The sequence below is a fragment of the Anoplopoma fimbria genome, chromosome 13 (assembly GCF_027596085.1).
Source record: "Anoplopoma fimbria isolate UVic2021 breed Golden Eagle Sablefish chromosome 13, Afim_UVic_2022, whole genome shotgun sequence".
Classification (NCBI taxonomy): domain Eukaryota; kingdom Metazoa; phylum Chordata; class Actinopteri; order Perciformes; family Anoplopomatidae; genus Anoplopoma; species Anoplopoma fimbria.
Window position 1 is genome coordinate 26,095,943 of NC_072461.1, and position 26,601 is coordinate 26,122,543.

The following is a 26,601-nucleotide window of genomic DNA, read 5'->3' on the forward strand; positions in this document are numbered from 1 at the left end:
TCTAATTAGCAGGGCCATTTGTCTCCCTGGGGCTTAAAAACAAAGCAGGACAAAAACAACAACAACAAAACCTACCAATGGGTCCACATTCAGGATCTTTTTGTCCCTCTTGTTCTTGAAGAGAAGGCCGTTGGGGTCGTCATAAATCACCTCAAAGTTTGGGCTCGAGTTGGACGTGGACACCTGTGTCTTCCAGTTGTAGTAGCTGTGGAGAAAAAGAAACAGTAATTGTTCGATGACTGGGCTAAACCATTTTTGGACCTCTATCTCTCTTTTGGGAGCAAAGTTGTTTGGGAAGAATTATTTTGAAAGATTTCTTTTAGCTATTTTTAGGTACAGCACGAATAGAAAGGTAACTACATGACAAACAGTAGTTTTGTGTTGCACTGGCTGTGCTGCCCTGCCATTTGGTTTGTTTTTGCTTTTGTGGGCCCACACATGCAAGTTGCTTAACAGAAACATATTTGAAACCCATGTATTCCAATGAAAGGATGCCTGCCACCAATAGCACTCAAGCAGGGTGGTGACATGGTTATATATTTTGTAGAAAACTTGAAAACAGATCAGCTATGAACGAGACACAATGTGAACCAGGAATACAAATATGTTTTGCCCCTTACCTTGCATTCTGTCTAGCCTTTCAACAGTAACAGTTGCCAGGTTGCCATTGTCAATCATTTGGAGAAATTGGTAGAGTTTCACATGAATCTCAAAAGCATAAAGAGTTTTCTTTCAGGTTGTTCGGTGATTGGGTTGTCCCATTTCTGCCACATGATGCAGAGTGAAAAGACAGGACATGGCTCTATTTTCAAGTTTGTGGATTGTTGACGCTCGGTCTGCAAAGTTTTCTCTCGTTAGGGTAAAAAACATTTCAAACTTGTTGTTAATACATGTGTTTTTCATGAAGAAAAAAAAGACATATGCTCGTGCTGCCTTAACATTTGGCATTCTGCTTTTTCGTAACATTTTCCTCTATAAGCTCACACAGCAGGAGGCTTTAAAACAACACTTGAGAACCATACTGAGGTCACGACTTTGCATGTTTCACGGAAGAAAGAAAACTTCACGGATTACAGAGCATTACATGGCCATTGTTATCATATCAATATTCAACAGCAGGTCATAAAAGATCTTTGCTTTGCAGAAAAGAAAGGAAAGCGACCTGCAGAGTTAAGTATCTTTGGTAAGAGAGGCAGAAGGTAGAAGTCTGTCTCCAATTTGATTGTGAGAGCGCTATGTTGGAAAAGGCCAAGCCAGGCATTAAAGTAAAGCTGTGGCTAATAAGCAATTGAAACCAAAGAAAGGGTTGAATTCCAAAATAAATGACAGATTAATTTACAGCATCCGATTGGAACGTGCTCTGCTTTTAGAGTTTCTGTTATTTTTGATACAGTAGGGCAATAGTGTGTGACAGAGCAAAAAGGGACCAAAAAGATTGGAACTTCAGGTTGCATTAATACATCGAGCATGGGCATCAATTTGAGGATGTGATTTATTAACATGTGCTATGTAACTCAATTAGGTAGCATTTATCCCGCTCAATTCATTGATCAAGTATAGCATATCCAGCAGTTTGGTGGAGACAACATGTTTGTTTGAAGAGAAGAAACGTTTTCTAACCACCAAATTGGCAGATCTTCTCTCATTGTTGATGTGAATTTATGAGGCAAGTTGGAAGTTGAAACACCTCATTTAGGTAGTGTTGAACACTGCATTGTTCCCATGTTAAGTTTGGATTTAGCCCAACCTTTTATCTGAGACGAACCAGGCATGGAACCCAAGGACACAAGTCTTTGGTTTAAATTTCAATTTTAAACTAAAGACCAACTTGCTATTGGGTCAAATCAGCCGTAACACCATATTAGGTTAGGGGCGTAAAGTGGGGTTGTCAATGGCCGCTTCCCTACCTTCTACGCCTCTACTTCCTAGGCCCTTGTTCAGACCACAACCATATTCGAACTCTGACTACATTTTGATCTCAACAACACACCTCTAAAGTTTGGTGACTGCATTTTGTGACTATCGCGGTGACAAAATCTGTCTCCAGACAGACAGAGAGAAATATAATTATAAACACCTGGCTAAGTGCTCAAAACCGCCTCTGTGGTAGTTCCTGCTCCAGGACCACATTTTGAAATGATGACACACACACAGACTCACAAGGTGAAACTATAAGCTGGTTATGGGCCAGATTGAGTTTTAGTGCCCCATCTGTTTTTAATTCATCAGATTAATTTGGTATCAAACCACTTTGTCTTTGTATTCAAATTGTTATTGTTAAGCTAATGTTCTGGAATGTGTTCTTTTTTTTGTGTGAAGCACTATGATAGTAGTAACACAACCCCACATGTCACATTGTGAGGCGCCGGAGGTTGCTCTAGCGGGCCTCGGCTGTTCCCCAGTAGCGGTTTGTGGTCCAAGAACAAAGTTGGACCTCGGGGAGGAAGCTCAGTGTAAATCTGGGACGAGGTACGCTCTGTTGGGGAGCTGAGAGGTCCAAAGCTGCAGCAGCAAGTTGTAAATATTGGACCATAACATAATGGAGAGGTGCCAGCATGCTGCAGGTTATATTTCCCTTGCTGTGATGCTTTACTGGAGCCAATACATGATGAACGGCAGGTATAAAGTATTAATGACCCACACTATGTAAAATACAACTCAGAATGTTTACATTTACATTGAGAGACCTCTGCGATCTTTAAAATACTTTGGCTGTTTGGCTGATGTCAAGATGTTTTCTACAGGATCTGTTTCAGAGGTAATCTCTTGTGGCACATAAAACCCAGTTTGCAAATAGCCGTTTGCATCTGAGCCATAAAAATATGCACGGACTGCAACATATTAAGCATGCTCGCTAGAAATTAAAAGCAAACATATAGTACAAGCAATATAAAAAACGTACCAATGTGGCCTTTCCAAAACCGACAGACCCCTCGATGCAATTTTGGGAAATGTAAATACATATTTTTCTGAATGCTCTTTGAATAGCTATGAATACAGTCAGCTATTCCAGCCAATAGCAAGAGTGGCTGACTTTACAGCTGGTGTTGTAGCAATAAAGTTTTCCTTGATTGGTTACTTGTCATATTCCCTTAGACAGTTATTCAGGGTCAATCTCCATGTGAGCCTCATAAGAATTCACATCACTTTTGCTTATAAAGATATGTGCAAGTATGAAGTGTCCCGAGTACTTGAGACTTGAGACACTTCATAATATCTCTAACAGCCTTGGAGCTTGTCTTGATGGACTTTAACTTTATACTTGACTTGTTCTTGTCTTAAATGACTGACTTCAAGCTGGAGGGCGAAACTTTTTTCTCCCAAACCCTTCTGGCTAATTACAGAAACACTGTCAACGCATGATTAAGACGTCTATCTGTAGGTGAGTTCGACACATTTTCCCCACCCAAGAAAGGTTTGTCCTCGCTATCGATTGCTTCCTTTTCTTTTTTTTTTACCTTAGTCCTTCCTCTGAAAGCTTCTTAGGATTTTGAGCCGTAGCTTGGGCCACGCTCCTAGCAGCTGCTTTCGCTAAGGTCGCAAAGGTCTCGACCCATTCCTGACCCCTTTAGCTCCAGCTGGTTGACGTAAAGCACATCACCGGTGCGCCAGAGCGGAAGAGTCACCGCAACTCCGGTATACTGCAAAATACAGAGGGCTTTCCCTGGCGGCGATAAGCTTAATCAGCATTGTGTGAACTCGTTTGGAAAGATTTTGAATGTAACAGAAGTTCATTTATATGTAAAAGTTACGCACTCCAGCTTGAAGGCTGGGCTCAGTCTTGAATTGTGAATTAACTTTAACTTGACACAAAATTTGGAATTGTCTTAAATTATTTGAGACTTGACTTGAGCTTGTGTCCACTGGCTTGACTTAAGACTTAGTTTGGTATTGTCTCAATTGGCTTTGACTTGAGACTGGACTTGATGGACTTTTAGTTGGGACTTGATTTAGACTTGTTTCAAATGACTCAAGACTTGACTTGGACTGTTCTTGATGGACTTTAACTTGGTATGTGACTTACACTTGTTTCAAATGAATCAGGACTTGACTTGGATTTGTCTTGATGGACTTTAACTTGGTGCTTGACTTAGACTCATTTTAAATGACTCATAACTTCACTTGGACTTGTCTTTATGGACTTTAACTTGGGAACTGCCTTTAACTAGTCTCCAATGATATAGGACTTGACTTGGACTTGGCTCAATTGACTTGAGTTGAGACTTGACTTTGGACTTGGCTCAAATTACTTGACTTGTACTTGGCTCACATCACAATATCTAACAATAGTGTGCTAGAGACAAACATAAACTATGTTAGAAGATTTTATCAATATCGTCCAGTTCTAGTAGACTTTTTTTAATGCTACTATAAGATGCAGTAAATTTTGGCCATTGAGATGCTGGACACCATCTGACGGCTCAGATGTCAACCATCTAGTGCCGGCTTTGGGAGTTATCTTGCCCTCCAGCACAACACATGAACTGGACGCCCCTGAACATACCAAACTATGTTGGGAAATACACTGATGCATAAAATTATAAGGTATGATAGGACGAGAGGTCTGGCATTTTTTTTTCAAGTTGCCAACAGAGCTGAGTAAAGCATGTTCAGAATAGATTGCTGCAATGTCCCAATTATGAAATACAAATTGAGGTTTCTCCCTTAAAACTCCAAGGAAAATTATATTGTCTGAGACTTCCTTTCAGACACATGCAGACTTCTTCTCTTTGTAAATTAGACCTGACAGCGTTTCAGTGCCTATTTATACCAAAATGCCATACAACAATTAACATTTCTTTGGTCGACCACTTTTATTCCATGGTGAACCGCTTACTTTTGCAAGAGAAACGGGACAGATGTGAGATATTTTAACACTGAACATGAAAAAGACTGACGAAAGTGTAGTTTTGAAGCAATGCCGAGAATTTCGTTCATACGTTACTTGGATGTGTTTATTGGACCCACCTCCCTCGCCGTCCCATATGAACTGTCACCGGGGCAACTAACTGCACGGTCGGTGCACATTTGGTCACAAAGAGCGCTCCAGCAGCTGGATGGCACCACACCCAGACACATGGACCAGTTAAAGTGTGAGAACCTGGATTTGGTGGAAACAATGACGGTGCTCTCAGCACCGGTTCCTGGTTCCCTATGCATTTACCACGGCTGTTTGACACGTGCACTGTGTCCTTTCACTTTCCATAGTTACCGTGCTTAGCGCTATTGTTATCTCCAGGCGGTCATTTTCCAGGGTAATGTCAACAGTCTCATTATAGGGCTCAGAGGAGCTGGACTCTCTGCGCTGGATGATATATATCATAAAAGAGCAAATACCTTGCATGTGTATTCGTTCAGCTGGTTTTTTTTTTCTGTAGTGGCTGAAGAATACACGTCCAATAAGTGTTTCTGAAGTTAATGTTTCCAATGTAAATCACAAAAAAGGCCTCTGCAGTATTGAGTTAAAACAAGTTGAATTTACTGTTAAGCCTTCTGGGGGTGTCATGGGTCCGATTCAACGCCAAATCACGGATGGCCCTCGTCCAGTTTGCAACACCATTAACAAACTCAAATCTAAACACCCACCAACACTCACCTTTGTTCAATCATTATTTTTGGTTTCATCTGGGATATTTGCAATTTTTCACGTGTGAAGTGCTTTATGGGTTTCAAAAATTGGGAGCCTTGGTGCCTTTGAGTTCATGTTGTACTTATGTTTAAGTTTGTTGTCCCTTTTGTTGTTTAGCAAAAAAGACAGTTGAAATAATTAGGGGAAATCAGATTCAGGTAGAAAATGATCAGACTTTAAAAATAACGTTTGCAGGGCGTATTTACTTTTCACTTAAAATATCTGGTGCATAATGTTTTTTTCTCACCATTTTTGCGGTCAAATGTCACAAAAGATAAAGCCGAGACAATTTGTTTATTTTATCTATCAATTGAAAATACTGTAGATCTGCAACTTTTTATAATCAATTAATCGTTTTACTGGTTTAATCAAACAAAATACCACATTTTTTGGTGGTTCCACTATTTTAATGCAATGATTTGCTGCTTCTTTATTTCAAAATCATTGTAAACTGATTTTTGGGGGATTTTAGACCATTAGTCATACAAAAGAACACGTGAAGTTGTCACCTTGGCCTCTAAGAAATAGTTATGGACATCCTTCACTATCGTTTAGACTTTTATAGACTAATCAAGCAATCAAAAATGTTTTCCACTTTATAAACAGGGCTTTTTTTGTAAAAAAAAAATGGGTACACACCAAAAATGTTGACCTTTTTACATGATGTAGACCCTCACCCTACTTACCATGCTGCATATTGTGTATAATTCTACATTTAGGCCAATGCAGGTTAGAGTTTTCACTTTTATATTAACAATCCTAAAATATACACAAGCTGCTTGTTTTGAGTGCAGTACACCATACGCTCATATCATACTTTAAGATGTTTCAGTTGGCAATCAGGTCTTCCATTAAATCTTCAAGGGTCAACCTCTGTTTGTAAAAAGGGCCTAAAAAAATACCTTTACTCATATTCAAAGAATGCACACTAACGCTGGAACCTAAAAAAAAAAAGATGTATGGTCACTGATAAATAGTGTCATTTAGCCGTCCTTCTTTAAATGCTTGACATACAGTGCAGACATCGTTTCGTAAGATTAATTGATAAATTGCACAGCACACATGGACAGAAAAGCTCGTCACACTTGGCAGGAGGTCTGCGATGATCATATACTGCTGGTGGAACACCGACTTAATCCATCAAACACAGTCCAAACAGCATCAGCACTGAGAACAAACAGCCTGACTGGATTTAACCCCGAGGTTTCCAGCCAATGAAGTATGTGTGCGCCATGTGCGGAGATCAACGCGCATGACACGGAACGTTCCGGCTTATATCGGCAAATATCTATCAAGCTGGCAAACTCCCCTACAGTATGAAATATTGCCATTGAAGCCCGGACACAATGCCTCTGGCCGAGCCGCCGATACACCTTTTTTTCGGAGCTGGAACAGTTTCTCTTTTGTATTAAAAGTTAATAAAATAGGACAGCAGTGCAAATATTTTCACAGCGGGAAAATGAAGCCAGACACACAGGTGCATTGCAGAGGCTGAGCGTGGAGGCAATATGGCTTTGGCTTCGGAGGAGGCATGCGCTGTGTTTCCAGCGAGCGGATCCTTCAAGTTCAATCTTTCAGTCTGTCGCCAAATCCACCCAGGGTAAAGGGAGTGTGTTTAAATGAGAAGGATTCTAAGAATAGTGAATGTATGGTATTGCTGACTTAAGAAGAACGATGTATTTTCTTTTATGTAGTTAAGAGGATACAGAAACTCGCTTTTTTTGCAAAACAACAACAATTTAAAAAAAGAAAAAAGAATCAATTAGGACTTCCATATATGTCAGATGTCGCCCGGCCTCTTAAAGAAGTCTCCTAAACACAGAGAGCAAAAGAGAGAGAGAGAGAGAGAGAGAGAGATAGAGAGAGGAAGGAGGGGAACAGCCAGAGTGCATAAACAGATGGTCACTTTGCTGGGGGAACATTAAATAGACATCAGAGATGCTGTAGGCACATCTGGAGTGGCAGGAAGCTGGGTGCACGGAGCGGCAGATCTGTGGGATAATTAGATGAGGGTCGGGACTTTAGTGTGTGCATATTTATGCGTGTGTGTGTGTGTGTGTGTGTGTGTGTGTGTGTGTGTGTGTGTGTGTGTGTGTGTGTGTGTGTGTGTGTGTGTGTGTGTGTGTGTGTGTGTTGGAAGCTCAGAGTAAAACGTAATGGAGACAAAAAAGGTAATAAAGATTGAACCTTTAAACCCTTGTGATATGTTATAACTTAAGCGGTTCCTTTACCATAAATGTAAAGTGTCAGATTTTGCCCTTAAAGTAAAGTTGCTAAATCAAATATTCAGAGACAACCATCGTCTATGTAAAGATACAGAGGAGTTGAGTCTACCTGAGCAGAGAATGAAGACACTCTCCCTGTGTGTGTGTGTGTGTGTTGTAATTTAATCTTCTCCATGCTTGGTTTACATCGCCGTTACGGCCGTGCATGCATGTAAGTGCAATTGAGGCAGCGTGCCTGACTGGCTAGCTCATGGTGGCTGTTGAGTTCTGTTGTCATAAGGCGGTTACAGCTGATAACGCCACCACCCTCCGGCTCCCCTGCTGCTCCGTCAGCACTGTTGCCGTTGTGAGCGCTGTTAGCCCTGTTAGCTTCTAGCCACCTGCTCAGCCATCGCACTGTGGAGGGTCGTGTGGGAGGGCAATCTCTTTTAATCAAAGCTATGCTCAGCACCTTTAAATAAGGCTGGGTATCTGTATTCATTGCCTTAAAAGGTATCAACCAAAGTGAATCACTATCAGGTAGTTTTGAAACTTCTCCAGTCACACGACCAGCAAACGATTCTGCCCAGAGCTAGAAAAAAGATGACTATTTGTATAGTTTTTGCTCTCAGCCAATCACTGCAAGCGGCCCACGTCCACGGCAGAAACAAATAACACAGCTGGGATTGCCTTCCTGCACACTAACACGCTAACAGCGCCAACGATCGCAACAGTGCTGACAGATTTTGACTGTTCACATGATGGGTATCAAATGAAGAACTCTATTGGGATCAGTTTCAGTGAAGGCACTGGTACTGGTACTGGCAGCATGGTTTTTTTAAATGATACCCAGCTAAAACTTTAAAGGAACTGAAACAGACTAGATTCAAATGTGTACCTTACATTTATTTTTCTTTTAGAGGCAGTCACATAAGGTCTCATAAAGCTACAGTCATTCATATCTTTGAAATCCCTTTTTTATATAAATTATCTCCACATAATATCAGTATTTACAATTTTTGTAAGTTTTTTTTCACATTATTACCAATTATTGCTTCTTTTGTGATGTGGTTTTGAGTTATTAGCGGCGGCTTCTTGATGTAAACTTTCTACAGATGCAACAAGGAAAGTGCTGTGCTGGATTTACTTAAACCAGGTTTCCCAGGAGGTCAGAGGTTTAATACATATGCCTTTTTACAAATTATGTTTATATGTCCCACCCACACGGTGTGCCTGCTAAAATAAATCAAGCGCAGCGTTCTGCTGATTTTTTTGCTCCCCGCTGCTCCTATAGAGTCAATGCAAAGATCCTGGAGGTGACTGAGAACATAATCTAAACGAAAAGGAAACTGAAATATGTAAATCAAAATATAGGAGTGAGTGTGACAGACCTGACTAAATGATAAAGACACAGAGGTCCATTAGTGACAAAAGTCTAAATTAACAGCCTCAAGAAAGAAAGCTGTTATTCCCTTTTTTTTTTTGCAACAGACTTAAATTTTGCATTAAACTGAATTTTTATATGGTAAAAAGTAAAACAATTTAATTGGAGTAAGATTAAGGTAGAAAATAATGGAGGGAAGATGTTAAAAAAAATTGTCTGCACATAATCTTGCCCCGAACTTAAAAATGGAATGAATTTAAAGGTTAATGTCAAAGGACAAAAGCTTGATACGATAAGTCTTTAGCATCCAGTTTGAGTTTTTTTCTCATTTTGCAAAGAGATATCAACAATGTGGAATTTGTAATAACGCTGTAGCAGAGACATGTTTTACATTTTACATTATCAATATTTCCCTCCGAACCCAAGTTCTACCTCTTGTCTTCTAAATGTACATACTTTTGCTCCGGGGTGATACTTTGCTCTACTGCTCTTTTTTTTTTTTTTTTTACCCCCTTGAGACTTTGCAGACTGTGGACGTGAACCTATCCACCCTTCCTCGCTGGAGGTGGGAGGCGGAGGCCGGAGCTGGCGCTGGTGTCGCTGCTCTGTGTTCTTTGTGGCCGCGGAGGAGGAGGAGGGACAGGATTCAGAGTCCTGCGGTGGGAGGTTTAGTGCACTGAGTGGGCAGCAGCTCCAGCATCTGCTCCCTCTTAGCGGCAACCACACTGGGTGTTATTGTTCCCGACAGAGATGAAAAAAAAAAAAAAAAAAGGGGGGGGTTGAGAAGGGGAGAGGTAGCAAAGCATGAACGGGAGGTTAGAAAAGTTGAAAATAAAGACAAGAGAGATGAGCAAATCCGGCGGGGGTTTAGTGTGAGTAAAGAGAGGGGGAGTCAGATGGAGGGAGACCCGTGTGGGGGGAGAAGCCTCATAAAAGCATCATTAGGGAGTCGGCTGTACCTCCAGGCATGCTCGCCCAATGACTCACACCTACAGCTTGTTAGGGCTTCCACTCGGCGAGGAGGAGAGGAGGCCGAGTTCAAGGCCACGAGCGGGGATTGTGTGTCAGAGCACATGGTGAGAAAATGGATAAATAAAACAACAAAGCTTCGCATGTCTGACACTTTGGTTTCAAAGAAAGGGAAAACCACTTCCACAAATAAAAACAGAGCTTCCATTCTTCTTGTCCTACTAATGCTGTAGTAAAACTCTTAGCATTCATAGCTATACCTGTGAAAAAATGATGTGCTGTGTGATTTCCTAAATTTAACTTTTGTTTCCTGTGAAAACAGAAGTTTATTTAGAAACGTCCTTATGCATGTACCAAGAGGAAATCGACACGTGTTGTAGGAAAATGCAAGAAAAATGAGGAGTACCTGTTTTGAACGATATTGTACTTTTAATATTAACATGGATATTGTGCTTATAAAACTGGGGATCTCTGAGGTATTCTTTGATTATTAGTTATTGAAATATGACTGTGTCTTTATTATTATTCAAGAATATTAATAAAGGCATTATGTTTGCTTCTGTGACATTTAAAAAGACCGACGTTCATTCCCCATGTGAAACGACAAGTCAAGGTTTATGTTTTTTTAATGTAATTTATGGTTAAAGGTAGTTGTGGCACTTTCCAAGGTTAATTTCACCCAAATAACAATCTTTTCTGAGACCTAACTATGTATTTCACCATATTTTACTAAACCTAACTATTTTAAGATCTTTTCCAAAACTTAACTAAATATTTCACGATCTTTTCCTAAACCTAACCAAGAAGTTTTGTTGCCTAAACCTAACTGAGCAGTTTCCTGTGAAGACGGAAGTTTATTTTGAAAAGACCATATGCATGTGAGGAGCAGAAATTGAAGGTGTTTTGGCTTTCTTCGAAAAAACGCACAAAAACGAGGAGTTTTTCATAAGATATAATACGAGCTGCACTGTCAAGCAGTTTTACAACGCCATGAAAAATGATTATGGTCATTTCAGGTATGCTCTGTAGCATTTTCACTCTCTGAATACTTGGACATTATGGTCAAGCTGGGGATTTGTTTACAACCTATTGTAATTTTCTCCCTAATGGCCTCTGTTATAAAGCGTAACTCGTGATATGGAGTCCTACCCAACAGGAATAATTGTCAGAAAAAGACAAAAGGCCTGATTTAGCTTAAGAAATGGGACATTAGGGAGCATGTTCTGCCCAGTGACAGTGAGGTTATACAGGGTGCACTGTCATTTGGCTGAACCCTGAAAACCACCATGTCATGCTCACTCTCATTACTCCCCTCGTCTAGTCGTGTTTGTCCTCATGAGATTTTTCGCACGTATCTGAAATGTTGATAATATGTTACCATTCACGAGCATGTGGAATGTGGGAATGGTTTTGGCTCCGGTAATTTGCTGACAGCTCTCTATGTCCAGGCGGAGCTCTCCTGAAGGACAACGAATTATAAAGAGGGACTAGATTTTTAGCTTACACCTGTAAGGTCAGCAGTTCACTTGTGGCTTGGCCTGGAGTTATGCGACTGGCACCAATGGCAGGCTGTGTCCAACGTACAGTACGTGGTGTATCCTGGCTGAATGTGCCAGGTTTAAAGCTCCTGAAAAACTTGTCTTTCTTTTTCATTTATAGCATCCATGTTTAGATTTGTTTCTGGGATTATATGTTTATTTTAGATTATTTCACTAGTATAAGTGTCTTTTTAGACACTGCGACTTTCAGGAATGTTGAAATTCTAGTAGCCTTACACCGTGTCCTAACAGCAAGCATGTTTAAACAGAAAACATCCAAATGATAATAATATTTAGTTGTTATGGCAGGTATAATATGAAGGCTGGTGATCTGTGTTTGTGATGTTTGCTTGTGCTTTTTTTGACTGTCAGCCTGATTGTTTGTATAGTGAGCCATTATGTTATGTTATGTACTATTCTTCTTTAAGGTAACATTTAGCGTGTAACCTCTATAAACTGAAAATAAAATTGTTGACAGAAAGAAAGATAACATGTTTTATATTGTGATATTTAGGCTACTAGAAATGACATACAATGTAGAGCATGTATGGTTAATTCAACTTTAAACGGCTCTGATCCCCCAAAAATGTAAGCATCAGTGTATTTGTGTGAGCTGCTTCATCAAATTAATCAAAACTGTCATTCTCACACCTGTCTGGTGCTGCAACTAATAATCATTTCATCATCGATTAATAAACCTATGACTTACTCAATGGACCCTTTGGCCTGCAAAGTATCAGAGAACAGAGAAACATTTTCTTGAGTTCCAGGTTACATTTTAAAAGTGTTTGTTTTGTTTGTCCACCAATCAAAAAAAAAAAAGATGTTGAATTTAAAATCTATCGATCTGAAATAGTCAGTGAGATGATTGTTGGTATAGGACCGTTAGATCACAAGCTGATGAAGTAAAATGCGTATTGAGGGCCTCTTAAGGTAAATTAGTCAATTATCTGATCTGTTTATCTGTTAATGTATGTAATCCTCATGGCTATTCAATATATTGCATTTATCTGTGGTGATAAATTTACTGCACATCAAAAGATGAGGACAATCTCAGGCTTTAAGCCCGCCTTGCACTTGACTCTGATTCATGTCCGTCTCGTCCAGACAGGTTCAGCTCTGTGGCAGCTCCGCTCAGCTTTACTTCAGAACTGTGTATTTATTCCACATCTATGCTGAGGCCACGGAGGGCTGGTGCTGTACATTTAACTATACTGGCCCTCTGCTCGGCTCCTTCCAAGCCTATATTGGTCTCTCACGTCAACCCGAGTCTTTAATCCTGCATAATAAGATTTCCTTACCCTTCAAATCTTGTCAAATCCCACTCGAGTCAAGGCCTCCCCAAATTGACGTGGACATGTTACAATGGAAGGAGACTTACCATAAATCGGAGCGTCCTGGCATGAGCTTCTTCTTTCCGCTGAAATATGGTTCAAAATCTTTGGTCTTGAGTCTGTGGGCGTAGTCTATATAGCCAGACACTTCCTGTCCAAGAGGATTATGATCCCTTATGAAAATGACCGACTGTAAAAAAGAAAAAAGAGAGAAAAAGAAGGAAACCCTCTGTGTAAATAATCATGGCCATCAAGCTCCTCCTGGGTGAACGCCAGGAAGGCCAGTGTCACTTGTTAAAAGTGGAAAGATAGAAAGGATCTGTTACAAATCCTCCCACTATGAAATACAAAAGCTCGTGTTATACGGTTCAAATTAGAAACCAATCCAACTAATGTCGTCCTGCGACGGGCCCCGGTGCTCGCCGAGGTGGGCCGTCTACAGAATATCCTGCTCCGATAAGTGCGTGGGACCCGGAGCTGAATCCTTTTGACTTACAGTAACCAGAGTCTCAGTTCCGTTCCAGCACACCTACAGTCCGGGCAAGAATTTAGCTTGGAATGGCATGAAATGTGGAGTCCTGAGTTCAAACGTTATACTGTAAGTTGTTGTGAATAGTTGAGAACCTTTTGGGGGTAAAAAAAAAAGGGGGGGGGGAACTCAAGGAAAGACAAAAACAGGGCCTTAAAAGAGAATACATGTAGATAAAGTTGACTTGTCTTGACTAGAGTCAGCTGAAAAAAAAATGACTAATTCAATGATTATTCAATTTTTCAGATGTTTTTGGTTTGTTTAAAAGAACACAATTTCCCACAAGCCTGCTTTGATGGACCAATCAATCCCACTGGTTCAGAAGTGGCCTAGAGCAGCCAAAAGTAACTTTATTTATTATTATACAAAGCAGTGGTAGTTGTGTTGCCCCCAATCAAAGCATAGTTGAGAGTGTAGTTTTTAAAAAGGCAAAAGTGCCAACAGCAGTTAAGACACTACAATGTGCATGTACACATATGTAAAAACTGTTGATTTGAGGTGTATTCTTCAAGTTCAAGGTACAGACATGTTGACATTCAACACATCTGTGGTTTGCAGAAAGGTACAATGCCAACATTCTATTCTGGTGATTAGGTTGCTTTGAGAGAAGCTGACTCAGTTTCGCTTTTAACATTAAAACCACCCGAAAACCTGAGCCTTGATGTTATATATCCATATCCAAAACCCCAACATTAATAGATAAATGTTTCTTTTCTTAAAGAAACAAGTTCAAAAAGAGACCAGCAGACAGTTAATCTGGCTTAAAGTAGAGCCGAGGACATAAAACCAAATTCAAAATGGGGCAAACCTGAACCGACCCTAACAGAGATAAAACGCCAACATTATGTTGCAATGACTTCAGATCTGACCTGATAGTGACAGCGACCTGTCAATCACAGTAGCCCCGCCCTAAAGCATCCCCTGCTTTATGGTCTGTTTGACTCTAAATGGAGCATCATTTACTAAATGAACATCATGCTGTATTGAAGAAGACTTGAAACTAGAGATTGAGACCATAAACTCATGTTTACAATGTTTACTGAGGGAATAAATCAAGAGAGAAGTAGAGTCATTTTCTCATAGACTTCTATACAACCAGAGGAGTCGCCCCCTGATGGACACTAGAGAGAATGCAAGTTTTAAGACACTTCCGCATTGGCTTCACTCGGCAGAACCAGAAGTTGCTGTTTGACTGCTAAAAACATTTCAAATTTTCAATTTAGTTGACAAAACGGCCCAGAGTATGAACACACCAGCCGAGAAAAACAAACTTCTGGATGTGATGGGCGACAGGTTGGCTCTCTTTAATCCAAACACTGATTTCTGATTAGAACTCTATGAGTAAGAAGAAGAAAACCTTGGATACTCCAACGCAAACAAAGCACATCAATCTAGACAGCTTCCCGACTGTTCTTCAGGTCTTTGAAGTGAGTCCAAACCAGTCATAACCTGGAAAAACAAAAAAGGATGACAAATGGTTTTGTCACCGGATTCAGACAAAGCAAATGAAAGGCAAGTTGTCCAAATCCCCTCGGGGGACAGCCGAACATGAAATGATCTTTTCATGTCGATTTGATGGTTCAGATAACACGTGATGACAATGGATGGGAAGAACTTTAAACAGAGGACACACTCAGGTGTGAAGAGGTTGTTTTGTCTGCCTTCACAAAGATAAAACAGGAGCTTTTCCACCTCGGCTTGAGAAAAACAGGATTCCTTTTGTCTCCGACTTGTCTTGTTTACTCTGAGCGTGAATGAGTCCCACTTGTGGGCCTACAGTAACACAGTAAGAGGATCCAAGAGGGACACCTCGGCTAGCGGTATCACATTTGTATAACTGTCAGGACACGGGGCCATCTGTGGATCCCTTTACGAAGAAAGGCGTGAGATAACTAGCCCTCCAGAGCTCAGAAGAAAAGAGGGCTCCTTTCTCTCTGTCTCTCAAACGTTAAAAACAGATGCTATCAGGTTCACAGCTGGCTGGAGGCCTGGGCCAGATACCCTATCTACTGGCTTCTGTCCTCCTGCAGCCAGCCTTGAAAAGACATCATCAGGTGGAACCGGCAGAGTTAAAAGGAGGCGAGTAACAATTCGGTGGTGGCGATAAGAAAAGTTAAAATCATCCATGGAGGATAATTATATTCTAACGGTCAGTTGGCAAAATGAACCAGTATAAAACGCAACATTTTACTTTAATACCTTCCAAGTGTGGGTCCAATTATATAAAGATTAAAGCTGCTATGAGGAACTTTCATTTTGTGTTGATTTTGGCGGTCCCTGTGGACAAAAATGGTAGTGTTTCCGAGCACCAAAGTCCCTTTAGAAAACCTCTCATTTTACCGCATAAGTCTGCCCCGCTCAGTCCTGGTTCTGGTTCTCCCGTTGCCTCCCTTCCCTCCAGCGGGCCCAGAAATACAGCCTGGGTCTCCAGCAGCGTGGTGTCGGTGTTGACTCCCAGCTGGAGTCTGAGCTGAAGGAGTTTCTGGTGAATGACTTCCTCTGATTTCACCAGAATCCGACCACCAATGACAAGCATCAATAATAACTTCTTAGAAATAGACAATCTTCTCGAGGTTGGTCTCATCTACTTATGTAGGCCATATAAAGGCATCAGTGTTACATTGTACAGACTTTAAACAATGATTTAAATGGCGTTCTATAGAACAGGCTCCAGATTGGCTGGTTGTTATGCTTCTCTACACGAAATTCAGCATTCATTTAAAATAAACTAAATTCCGCTCATGTTTCTGTATTAAATGTTTAAGTCTTTTATGTTTTTATACTTTAAAGATGTCATGGTATTAAGCAGTTCATGTTTAGGACTGTAATAATACAAAAATCTCTGCAAAAGGCAGATTATAAAGATCATCTGTATGTAAAATTTTAAGGATAATATTTGATGTCAGATGGGGCTTTAATGATCCTTTGAAATTGGAAAGCTTAGACACAAATGTCTGTTTTTGACTTAACCAGCAAATTAAAACACTTCATCACACTGATGCAAAATCTAACGTTTCCATAAAGCAGTATAAATTTAGATAGCGTCACTTTATATCGTTGTTTAAACCAATCCTAGTAAAAAACAAATCATAAATGATAACACAATAGTCCGACCGAAGTTGCAATAAACCAAAAATGATGTGTGAAAAATGATGTAAACAAATGTTTGCTCTATTATTTTTTCAGTTTCTTTCTCAGATTTTTCAGGGTAAAAAATAAGATTACTTTTTGTTTCTCTAAATGGCCTTTGACAGGTAAGCCAAAGTTCATTTCACTCTCAGGGAGTTAGACCCGCTTATTTGCCGCAAACAACCAACAGGACTTTCCAGCCTCTGTGTTGGAGGCAGCACCATGGAAAACAAGTGGAGGGCCTTACGTCACCTGCCAGCAATTACCAAGAACAGGTGCTGTGACCTCACAGGGCAGCGAGCGAGAGGCCCCCCTCGCTTTATGGCAAACATCAGTCTGGTTAGTGCCTGAGAAGCTGAGCGCTGCACGGGACCCAGGTAGAGAACCTGGCTCTTTGTGATACCCAATATTCAGTTTGCTCCTCTTTGAAACTCTTTCTTTTTTCATGTGTACGCAGTTGAAATTTCAGCTGGCTGGAAGGAAAACACCAGTGACCTTAAGATGAAGGTCACATAGAACGGTAGAAAAAATCCACGATCCGTGCAGGTAATAAACACAACAAAGCGTCTCAAATCCCCCGCTGTAACCCCGCCCACAGAAATACACTGTGAACATGTTTATGTGCTCAGAAACAAACAGTGAAACTTGAACACTGTTGACAATTGTAATTATTGTGGCCTGTGAAAACTGCGGAGGTATCCCCCTCTCTTGACCCACACAGATGTGAATTACTCCACAGACCTTTGGCTAATCTTTCAAAGCCCCACGGCTGAAAGAGAGGGATTTACAAATTCAAGTCAAACAGAAGCTGACAGCGGGCTGACACGTACTGTGCCCCTCCTTTGTGCTTTGACAATGTCCTACAGGTGGGGACACAATGGCCGGACCACCTGACATCCTGTGGCATGAGGAGGGTACGTCTGAATATGTGTGTGTGTGTGTGTGTGTGTGTGTGTGTGTGTGTGTGTGTGTGTGTGTGTGACTGTAGGTGTTTGTTTGTGACACCGAAAGAGTGTAAAATGACAAAAAAAAAGCTAACTGGACTCCACCAGGGCTGAAGTGAAATGTCAAGTTTCCAGAAATCTAGTGATGGTCCACGAAACAGCAACCAAATTCAGTTCATATCAGAGCTTTTTGGAGAAATATTAAGCAATAGGCTGGGAAGATACCACATAAAAACCAACTTCGTCTATTACAACGGTTCATATGAATTCTTATGAAAGGTTCTTAGTTCTTTTATTGTGTTTTACTGCTAAAGTCCAGCAAAACAAGCCATCAGGGAACCTGCACTAGCCCCCCGCAGTGTTTGGACAACAAAACTACTAGGTTAGGTTTAGTAAAGTACTGAAGTTACATGACAAATTAGTAAACTTTTAGGTTCAAATAACTACAGTACAAACGTAATTAAGCCCAGAAGTTACTTAACAAATAAGTCAAAGTTTGGGTTAAAATAACTACAGTAGAAGCGGTACTTAACTACAGAAGTAACGTGACAAATTAGTAAACTTTAGGGTTAAAATAACTACAGAAGTGCTGTTACTTAAGTACACAAGTAACATGAGAAATTAGTAAACTTTTGGCTTAAAAGTTGAAGCAGAAGTAGTGTAACTTAAGTATAAAAGTTATGTAAAAAATAAGTCAGCGTTTGGGCTGAAATGACTACAGCGGTGGCCGTATTTGTCAAGATTCTTGTTGTTCTTTTGTTCTAGTTTCAAATGTGTGGTCATATTTGTACTTGTATTCTTTGATCCAATAGTCCCTAATTAAAATGATAGAATATTTGAAGTTCTCTTGAAGCTGCTAGATGTTAGAAAGGGCTTAACATTTGAGAACTCTGGTGTCTTTTGTTTTAAAAGGGGCTATGTAGAACCCCCCTACACACACACACACACACACACACACACACACACACACACACACACACACACACACACACACACACACACACACCGACACCACCAACCTGTCCACCGGCCCCCATGTCCCCCCTTCTCCAGCCCACCTCTGCCCACACCAACCCCCCAGTCCCTGGGAACAATCCTGCAGTGTCAGGGAGCTGTGCAGGTGTCTTGCGGTGTCAGCTGCCATACTGTTTATTATTGGTGGGCAGCGCTTTAGGAGGAATCCCGGGCCATCACTAACAACTGTGTAAATTTGTTGGGGTAAGGAAAACATGGCCCCGTACTACAGGAATGTTTTTAGGTGGGAGCCCCTCTTTTCTGGCAGGCTTTACTCAAGTCCCCTTTCTGGAAATGGAGTGTGTCTGTTTGTTAGTTTATTTAGACACGTTAGCTACTGTGGAAACGTCAGCGGCTACACTTCCTGGTATCCACGTAATGTTTTTACAATACTCATACCTTTCTTGTTTTATTTAAGTTCCAGTAAAACGGATGTTGGAGCATCTTTAGCTTCTGTACTGTGACGTATTTCACAGTGAAACTGAATATTTGAGCGGTGCACAGTTACAGCAGAGATGTAAATCAAATCCTTACCATCTGATTGGAGCGCTTAAAAGTGGGCGGGCTTAGAGTTTAGCCTGCTATTAAGCTACAGAGGACTTTTGGCTCCAAACTAGGCAGCAAACTAAGGCTGGAAGTGTCTTAAAACTTATATTCTCGCTTTCAGCCAGCATGGGGCGACTCCTCTGGTTGTATAGAAGTCTATGAGAAAATGACTCTACTTCTCTCTTGATTTATTCCCTCAGTAAACATTGTAAACATGAGTTTATGGTCTCAATCTCTAGTTTCAAGTCTTCTTCAATACAGCATGATGTTCATTTAGTAAATGATGCTCCATTTAGAGTCAAACAGACCATAAAGCAGAGAATGTTTTAGGGTGAGCTTACTGTGATTGACAGGCCTACCAGAGCTGTATACGGTGTCTCTACGTCAGTTCTCCGCATTCCAAATAGGGTCCGTTTATTGGCTGCAACCAAACAACATGGCGACGGCCGTAATCCAAGATGGAGACGCCGAAATTGACAAACCCGAGGCTTCAAAACAGCAGAACACAAACCAATAGGTGACGTCATGATGACTACGTCCACTTCTTATATATATAGTCTATGTCCACACACAACCGTAGCGTTATTTAAGTACGTAAGTTAAGTGTCAAATAAGTCAACGTTTGGGTTAAAATAACTACTGAAGTGGCGTTACCTAAGTCCGAAGTCATGTGACAAAAATTCAGCATTGACATTTGGTTTCACACGAACAGCGTTCTCCTGGGTGAAAGTCCTTCGCATCCTACCTATCCGCACTTTGACACTCTTTGTAATATGCCATCTGTCCTGGCAAACGCTTATGTGGATTACCTACAAATTGATTAGAGTAAGATGGGTTGAAGAGTGCCTTTTTAGATACGAGCGGAAGGTAGTGAGCCGTTTGTACAGCGCTGTGAGCCACCATAATCTGCCAGAGCACCCTTTAACGTACCCTCTCATCACAACCCTCCACATGGGCCGCTCTGACAGACGGCTGCCACCCTTCTCAGACTTCCCTTCACTCTCTCTCCTGGCAAACTCTGCTGCTTTTCCATCCACTAAAAAGTCTAAATCCAAGTTGAATTTTATATCTATAAAAATAAATAAAGGACTAGGGCTCTGATCTTTTCCATCCTGGAAAGAGATGAACACATTTCAGCTTTGCCCCACAGATTCAGTGGTCACTTTGACTTAAAACATTTGAGTGTTTCTGTCACCGTCTAGGATCCCATCATGATACCAAGATACCTCACAATCAATTGAAAAAAAAAAAAAAGACAATTTCCAAAGCTTTTGGTTGTAAAGTGCCATAACAGGCCTTATTGTGTGTGCATGAAATAAGGATGGAAATAATCAAAAGACATTTCTTTTCCTTTCGTTTATAATTACAGGGTGTGTCACTAGACAGATGTCTTGGCACCGGATACAAAAAATGCACAAGTGAACTGTTCAAAAGGACTTCTTGCCCGACATGGTGGTTTAATGTTATATCTGTATTCTCTTAAAGCCCTGCTCTAAAGCTGGCCAGGCCACACAAAACGGTGTAAAGAATCATTCCCTTTATTCTACGCAATGTATTATTGCATTAGAGGCCTTTCTCTTTTTGTTCATTTTTCGAATTTATCTTTTGTAGCCCACCTCTGGTCATTCCTTATTAAATATTTACATTTTTCCTGTAATGATCTATTACAATGAATACATTTATTGTCAAATGTCCAGCAGCTTCCTTTCTCCCATGAGAACTGGGTTGTAACTGTGTGTAGGAGTGCGTGTGGTTTTGCACATATAATTGTGATGCGTACTACGTAAGAGTTCTTTTTTTTTAGCTCATTTGTTTGTCATTTTATGACCTTGAAGACCACAGGAATTTGTGAAATTCTGGGAAGTTTAACTATGCAAAGGACACGATGCCAAAGAGTGCTTAGAGGATATGTGACTTAAAGCCCAGATGAGCCAATAATGAACCATACAGTACACAGTATATACGCGTTTGGCTAAATTACTAAATTTGGGCTGATCCATAGCAAATACTGATGCTGGATGTTTGGTTGTTGTTTAGACGTCAGGTTTTTGGAAATTTGTGCATTTGTTTACCCCAAGTGCTCTCCATCTGCATCCATAAACAGACTGCATTGGGTGTTTGTGCAAGAGACGGAGTATATAAATCCAAGAGCAGGTGTCCTCCTATTGGGCTTTCTAAACACCCAATGGTGGACAGCTACGCCCAGTGAGGTTAGCAACAACTGTGGCCAGATACCAAATGGGGAAGCAGCTCGGTCAATCAGTCAAGGAAAGCAAAGGAAGCTAGCTCAACCCCCTTCGGCTGCGTTTGTCCTCCGTCTTTTTTGGAGAACTCGCCAGTAAAGCCGTCACCACAAAATAAGTGGCTTGAACCCACACACTCCAAATTACAGGGCACGGGGAATCAGAAAATGCTATCCTGCTTCTCGCAATTGGTGTTTTAGGAATTCTATTAAAACCTCCTTAGTTTGGCCCACGGTGCAGCGTCGTTGTTTTTCTCCAGAACTGCATCGGTTTAACGTCGTGCTTTGTTTGGAGAATTCTCACCGTCCTCAAAAAAAAGATGCATTGCAACAGTAGGACAACACGCCGTCGAGTAGACGCGACTGCATGAAAAACATTGTAGTTTGACAGAAAAAAGTAGCGGAGTGGTTTCTGATCTGGGAGTCAGGGTTGTCTTTAGAAGACATGCTGGACGTGCCCATTAAAACTCCAGAGCTCGCTGGGAAAGAGTAACACATTCACACCGAGCTCTTATTGTAGCGGTGCCAAAGCAGCTTCCTGCTGCAGCACAAAGCACTGATGGGAACATAAAAAACATTTCCTAAAATCAACACTTCCGAGTAGCTTAACGGCAACTCAATCTTCGCACAATTTTAATGTTGGTTTTTGTCACAAGGAGTCTGAACAAAAGTCAAATAGTCTTAGTATAATATTTTACTTCTACTTTTTTCAGTCAACAATGGTGTAGTATTACTCAGAATATAAACCTAACAGAAAGAGAGAGTCTGTGCAATAAATGCAAAGCTCTGCAACAGAAGCAGCAAAGTGTTTTTTGCAAGATATGCATCGGTGGACCATCTGCTCTGCAGTTCAACAACAACGCGACGGAGTTCCTTTTTTAAAGAGGCGCTTTTTCTAGAGACACTTGCAACAACTAGCTTAAACTGTCCACATGTCACCGCTCAAAACCGGACAACAAGACGAAAGCAAAAAGCAAAACTAATGGGATCACTCTTAGTTAAAGAAGAGTTAAAGGTTTGAAATCCTTGGCAGGTGGCAAACATTTCCCTGCTCCCTACGACTGCAGCTGATAAAGCTGCCTTCCCCATATGGAGAGTAAGCTGTCAGGCTGACAGGTGGCATCACTTACAGCGTTTGGTTCAGAGCCCTGTAACAGAAAAAGGGGTAAAGTTTCTGCTCCCTGGAAGAGAGAAAGAGAAAAGAAAAATCCTGCCCTACAGTAAATTAGTCGCATGCCTGAATTCGGGGAGGAATTACGGGTTGAGAATAGCAGGCGGGTCTGGCACATGTGGTCAAAACACAAATCAGTCAAACGCCATCTCAGCCACGGATTTCAGACACCAAAGTGACCAAGCGAGGCATATCTTTTCCCTCCCCTTCACTCCTACAATCATTTTCCACATTCCACTGGCTTTTAAATTACCAGTGGAAAGAAGAATACAAGAATAGCCCTAAAATACATGTGAAAGCAGGGAAACCAAGTAGCTTGTCCACTGGTGAGGTTGCGAAAGCTTGTCTACAAAAAAAAACTTTGGATTACGGTGTTGTTAACTTTGTGGGAACTTTAATCCTTTCTGTTGCATTTCCTGTCCTGTTTATGGAACCAAGTCTTTTATTTGGATGTACACGTCTAAGGGCAGGCAGCTGTCCTCATGTGGCAGATGGGCTCTTTGGAAATATCACTGTGATTTACACGTTTGTCAAAAACTGCAATATGAAGAAATGAAGAAACTATTCTGAGGCTTCTTAGTTTCAAATGTGTCAGATAGATGTGCTGCAACTTAGTCAGAGCTTCAAAATGATTGTAGTGCAGAATCTAACAGCATGCTGTAAAACAACAACAACAACAACAACAAAATATTTCCATATCTTTATTCAAACCAACAGTTGACACTCCAGGGTAAATCTGGATGTCTAAATAGAGAGTAAAACCTCTGTTTACTTTGAAATTGCTTTTAAATAATTCCTGTTAATATATGAAGAGTAGCTACTAAAGCTAATAGACAAAGGATACACGATGCCTCACATAAACTATTTATAGAAGGCCGCAGAATAATGCTCCTTTAACTTCATTATTAGAGGAAGCTCCCATCTACAAGCCAATATTAATTCATATAAAAAAATAATCAGAACCGTGACCTTGTTGGTGTTTTACTTTTTTTCATTTCAGGTTAGATCAGGCCTTGACTCTGACTCAAAATGTCCTTTAAAAGAACAGACTTTTTGCAAAATGAGGTCTTTTTTTGTACTCTTGGAAAACAGTTTTATTTTGAACACCTCTCTTATGTAGCACAATCCCACACAACCGTTATCACTCTAAATGTAAAAGATTTAGATATGACAATCATCCTGTCAACTGTGGCAATAAAATATAATGACTAATGGCTGCATTAAGACACCAAAGATGGTCGACACCAATGCCTGGCGTTGGCTCTTCAAGGAAAATGGAAATGGTGATAAAGTCTTACACAAACATTGATATCTTTTGCTCTTTCATTTTAACCATTGTTAGAAAATAGGTTATGAGCCCAATAACCAAGAAACCAATCTTAATTAACACCCGAAATGATTCAGCCCTATTTAGCAGAAATGATGAAAGTTGTGAAGCTTATTCTTAATCCGTGATTTCTATCTTTAATAATTTATTTTAAAATGATCCTTTTTTTCTCTTGAGTATCATTGGATTGGTCGGACCAGAAGAGCTGTGATCATTTGAAACGTGTATTTTCTAGACTGAAATGAGCAGTGATCATCCTTCAAAGTGCAATAGATGAACACATGGCTAAGCACTAAACTGCTTACACACAGAGATGTGCTTGTGCAGGTGCAGAAAACCTGGTAACGGTTTGTGTGATTTGTAAAGCGAGTGCTTATCAAGATCTGAGACCCTGAGAATTTGTCCGTAAATGCCTGACACAAAAGTCTTGAGGTTTTCTAGCCTTTGTTTTTCAGTGGGGAGCTGGTCAGAATCTAAGCTACTGTGTTTTCTTGGGGGAACAAAGGCGAGCCCTTGAGGGTAATCGTAGCTGTGTTGAGGATTTTATTCCTCGTGCATCTGTGTGAAAAGGGGGGCATGCAAACAACGTTACCGTCTGTGGTGGCCGGCACGTCATCCGTGGCGACTGATTCAACTCTGTGGAAGAACCGGGTTGTTTTAGCTGAAACTGATATGCTACAAAACCAACACTATGAAGTTAGGACCGTCATTCATCACTTTACTGGGTTGTCAGGAGAAATTATTTTTAACATGGATCAATGTTTTGTTTTCATATCTAAATACAATATCAGCCTGTTTTTGGAACCACAAGGGACACGAGAGAGTGAAGCTCAGTATATCTGAGCACTAAATAAGACATATTAAGGCGACCAAAATGTTTAAATTGTCTTTCATGGAGTGAAACACACTGTGAAAGTTCTAAGATGAAAACACGGACAACTCCCGGACACTGCAACACAGTGTCAGCAACTTGTCAATCAGAAGGTAGCCCCGCCCTAAAGCATCCCCTGCTTTATGGTCTGTTTGACTCTAAATGGAGCATCATTTACTAAATGAACATCATGCTGTGTTGAAGAAGACTTGAAACTAGAGATTGAGACCATAAACTCATGTTTACAATGTTTACTGAGGGAATAAATCAAGAGAGAAGTAGAGTCATTTTCTCATAGACTTCTATACAACCAGAGGAGTCGCCCCCTGATGGACAGTAGAGAGAATGCAGGTTTAAAGACACTTCAGCATTGGCTTTATTTCTCAGAACCTTTCAGAGGTTGCTGCCTGATTGGCAGTAGCTTTAGACATTTTACCAAAACCGTGATCTTTCCCTAACATTAAACTAGTAGCCCAGTTCTTCTTATGATATTCCCACAAACCTCCTTATACGATGCTGTATAAGGATGTGACACTACATTGGAAAAAATGTTGCTCTTGAATGTTGCATTTCCTCCAAAACATATGGCAAGATTCAAATTAGTAGTATACAAAACTTTGCAGGTGTTTTTTTTGTGCAATGCACTAAGGGACATTAATGCCATCGACAGCCAACTCAAAATTGAAGTGGATCACCGGATCACTTATTCCTAATTTAGACTTTTTTGGTGTGGACAATACAAACTCAAAATCATGTCACGATCAATGTGTAGTATTGATGTGACGCTACAGTATGCGTTCGGTATGGAGCTTCAGTGGCTGCATCTGCACAACTGATTCAACACAGAGATGACGTGCGACATCCGATGCTAAACTGCGCGTTACAAACATCCTGCGAGTCATTGGACTGGAAGCAGAGACAAATTCATCCTGGTGGGTCCGAATATTTGTCATTGTCACCTTGGAGACCAATCATTATAAAGTGGTTCAAATTATCGTACAGAGTTACCCCACAGTGCAGCTTTGCAAAAATTACACAGTGCCCTTAAAACTAAAGTGGGCACGAACAAGGCCGCCACAAACAACTTTATTTTTGAGTGCACTCCCTTCCTGTTATTTGAGGCGGATGTTTTAACAGATTTTTTTTCGAGTTGAGGCAAATACATGTTGCATTGGTCAGCTGCAGCTCAACAGATACAGCAGCACCCCCGAGCTCACAAAGTTACTACTTTAGGCGCAGATGTCTGCTGCAGCGACCACATGACGAGGATCCGGCAGTAGTAAACACATACCGATGCTTCCCTCAGACACAGACGGGAATTTAAAGACTGACCAGCACCTTCCATAAGGGTGAATTCTTCTCCTGTCGTTGTGAGTGCTGCGTATAAGGCTGCAGACATGAGCTCACTGGATTATAAATCTAAATGGAAAAGTCTTTATAGTAACTTCCGATGTGTACTTCATCTTGTTATATTGATAACTAACCATGACATGAAATACATAGTTTTCTATTACTTAACTTAATCTGAAGTAACAGCCCCTACTGTGTTACATCAGAGATATAACATGAATTATATATAAGCTAAAAGCACAGTTACTACCTTTAAGGGTACAGTGTGTAGGATTTGGTGGCATCTATAGCTGTGTGGTTGAAAATCTTTCCGCTATTATGTTCCATTTCTGCTGGAGATCCTCCAAAATGCTACAAACTGTGCCTTTCCAAACAGTACAAATTTACAGTACAAACATTTCAAGCACGATTTTGCAAAGA

The 26,601-nt window shown here is 40.7% G+C and overlaps 1 protein-coding gene across 1 annotated transcript in view; it reads right to left on the minus strand.

The window, feature by feature from the left end:
- cfap299 (cilia and flagella associated protein 299) overlaps nucleotides 1-26,601 on the minus strand; it is a 76,570-nt gene that overhangs the window by 3,592 nt on the left and 46,377 nt on the right. The window contains exons 4-5 of the mRNA XM_054611658.1: nucleotides 13,106-13,248; nucleotides 76-205 (exon numbers count right to left, since the gene is read on the minus strand). Coding sequence (XP_054467633.1) covers nucleotides 76-205; nucleotides 13,106-13,248 — 273 coding nt within the window. The remainder of the gene's footprint in view (nucleotides 1-75; nucleotides 206-13,105; nucleotides 13,249-26,601) is intronic.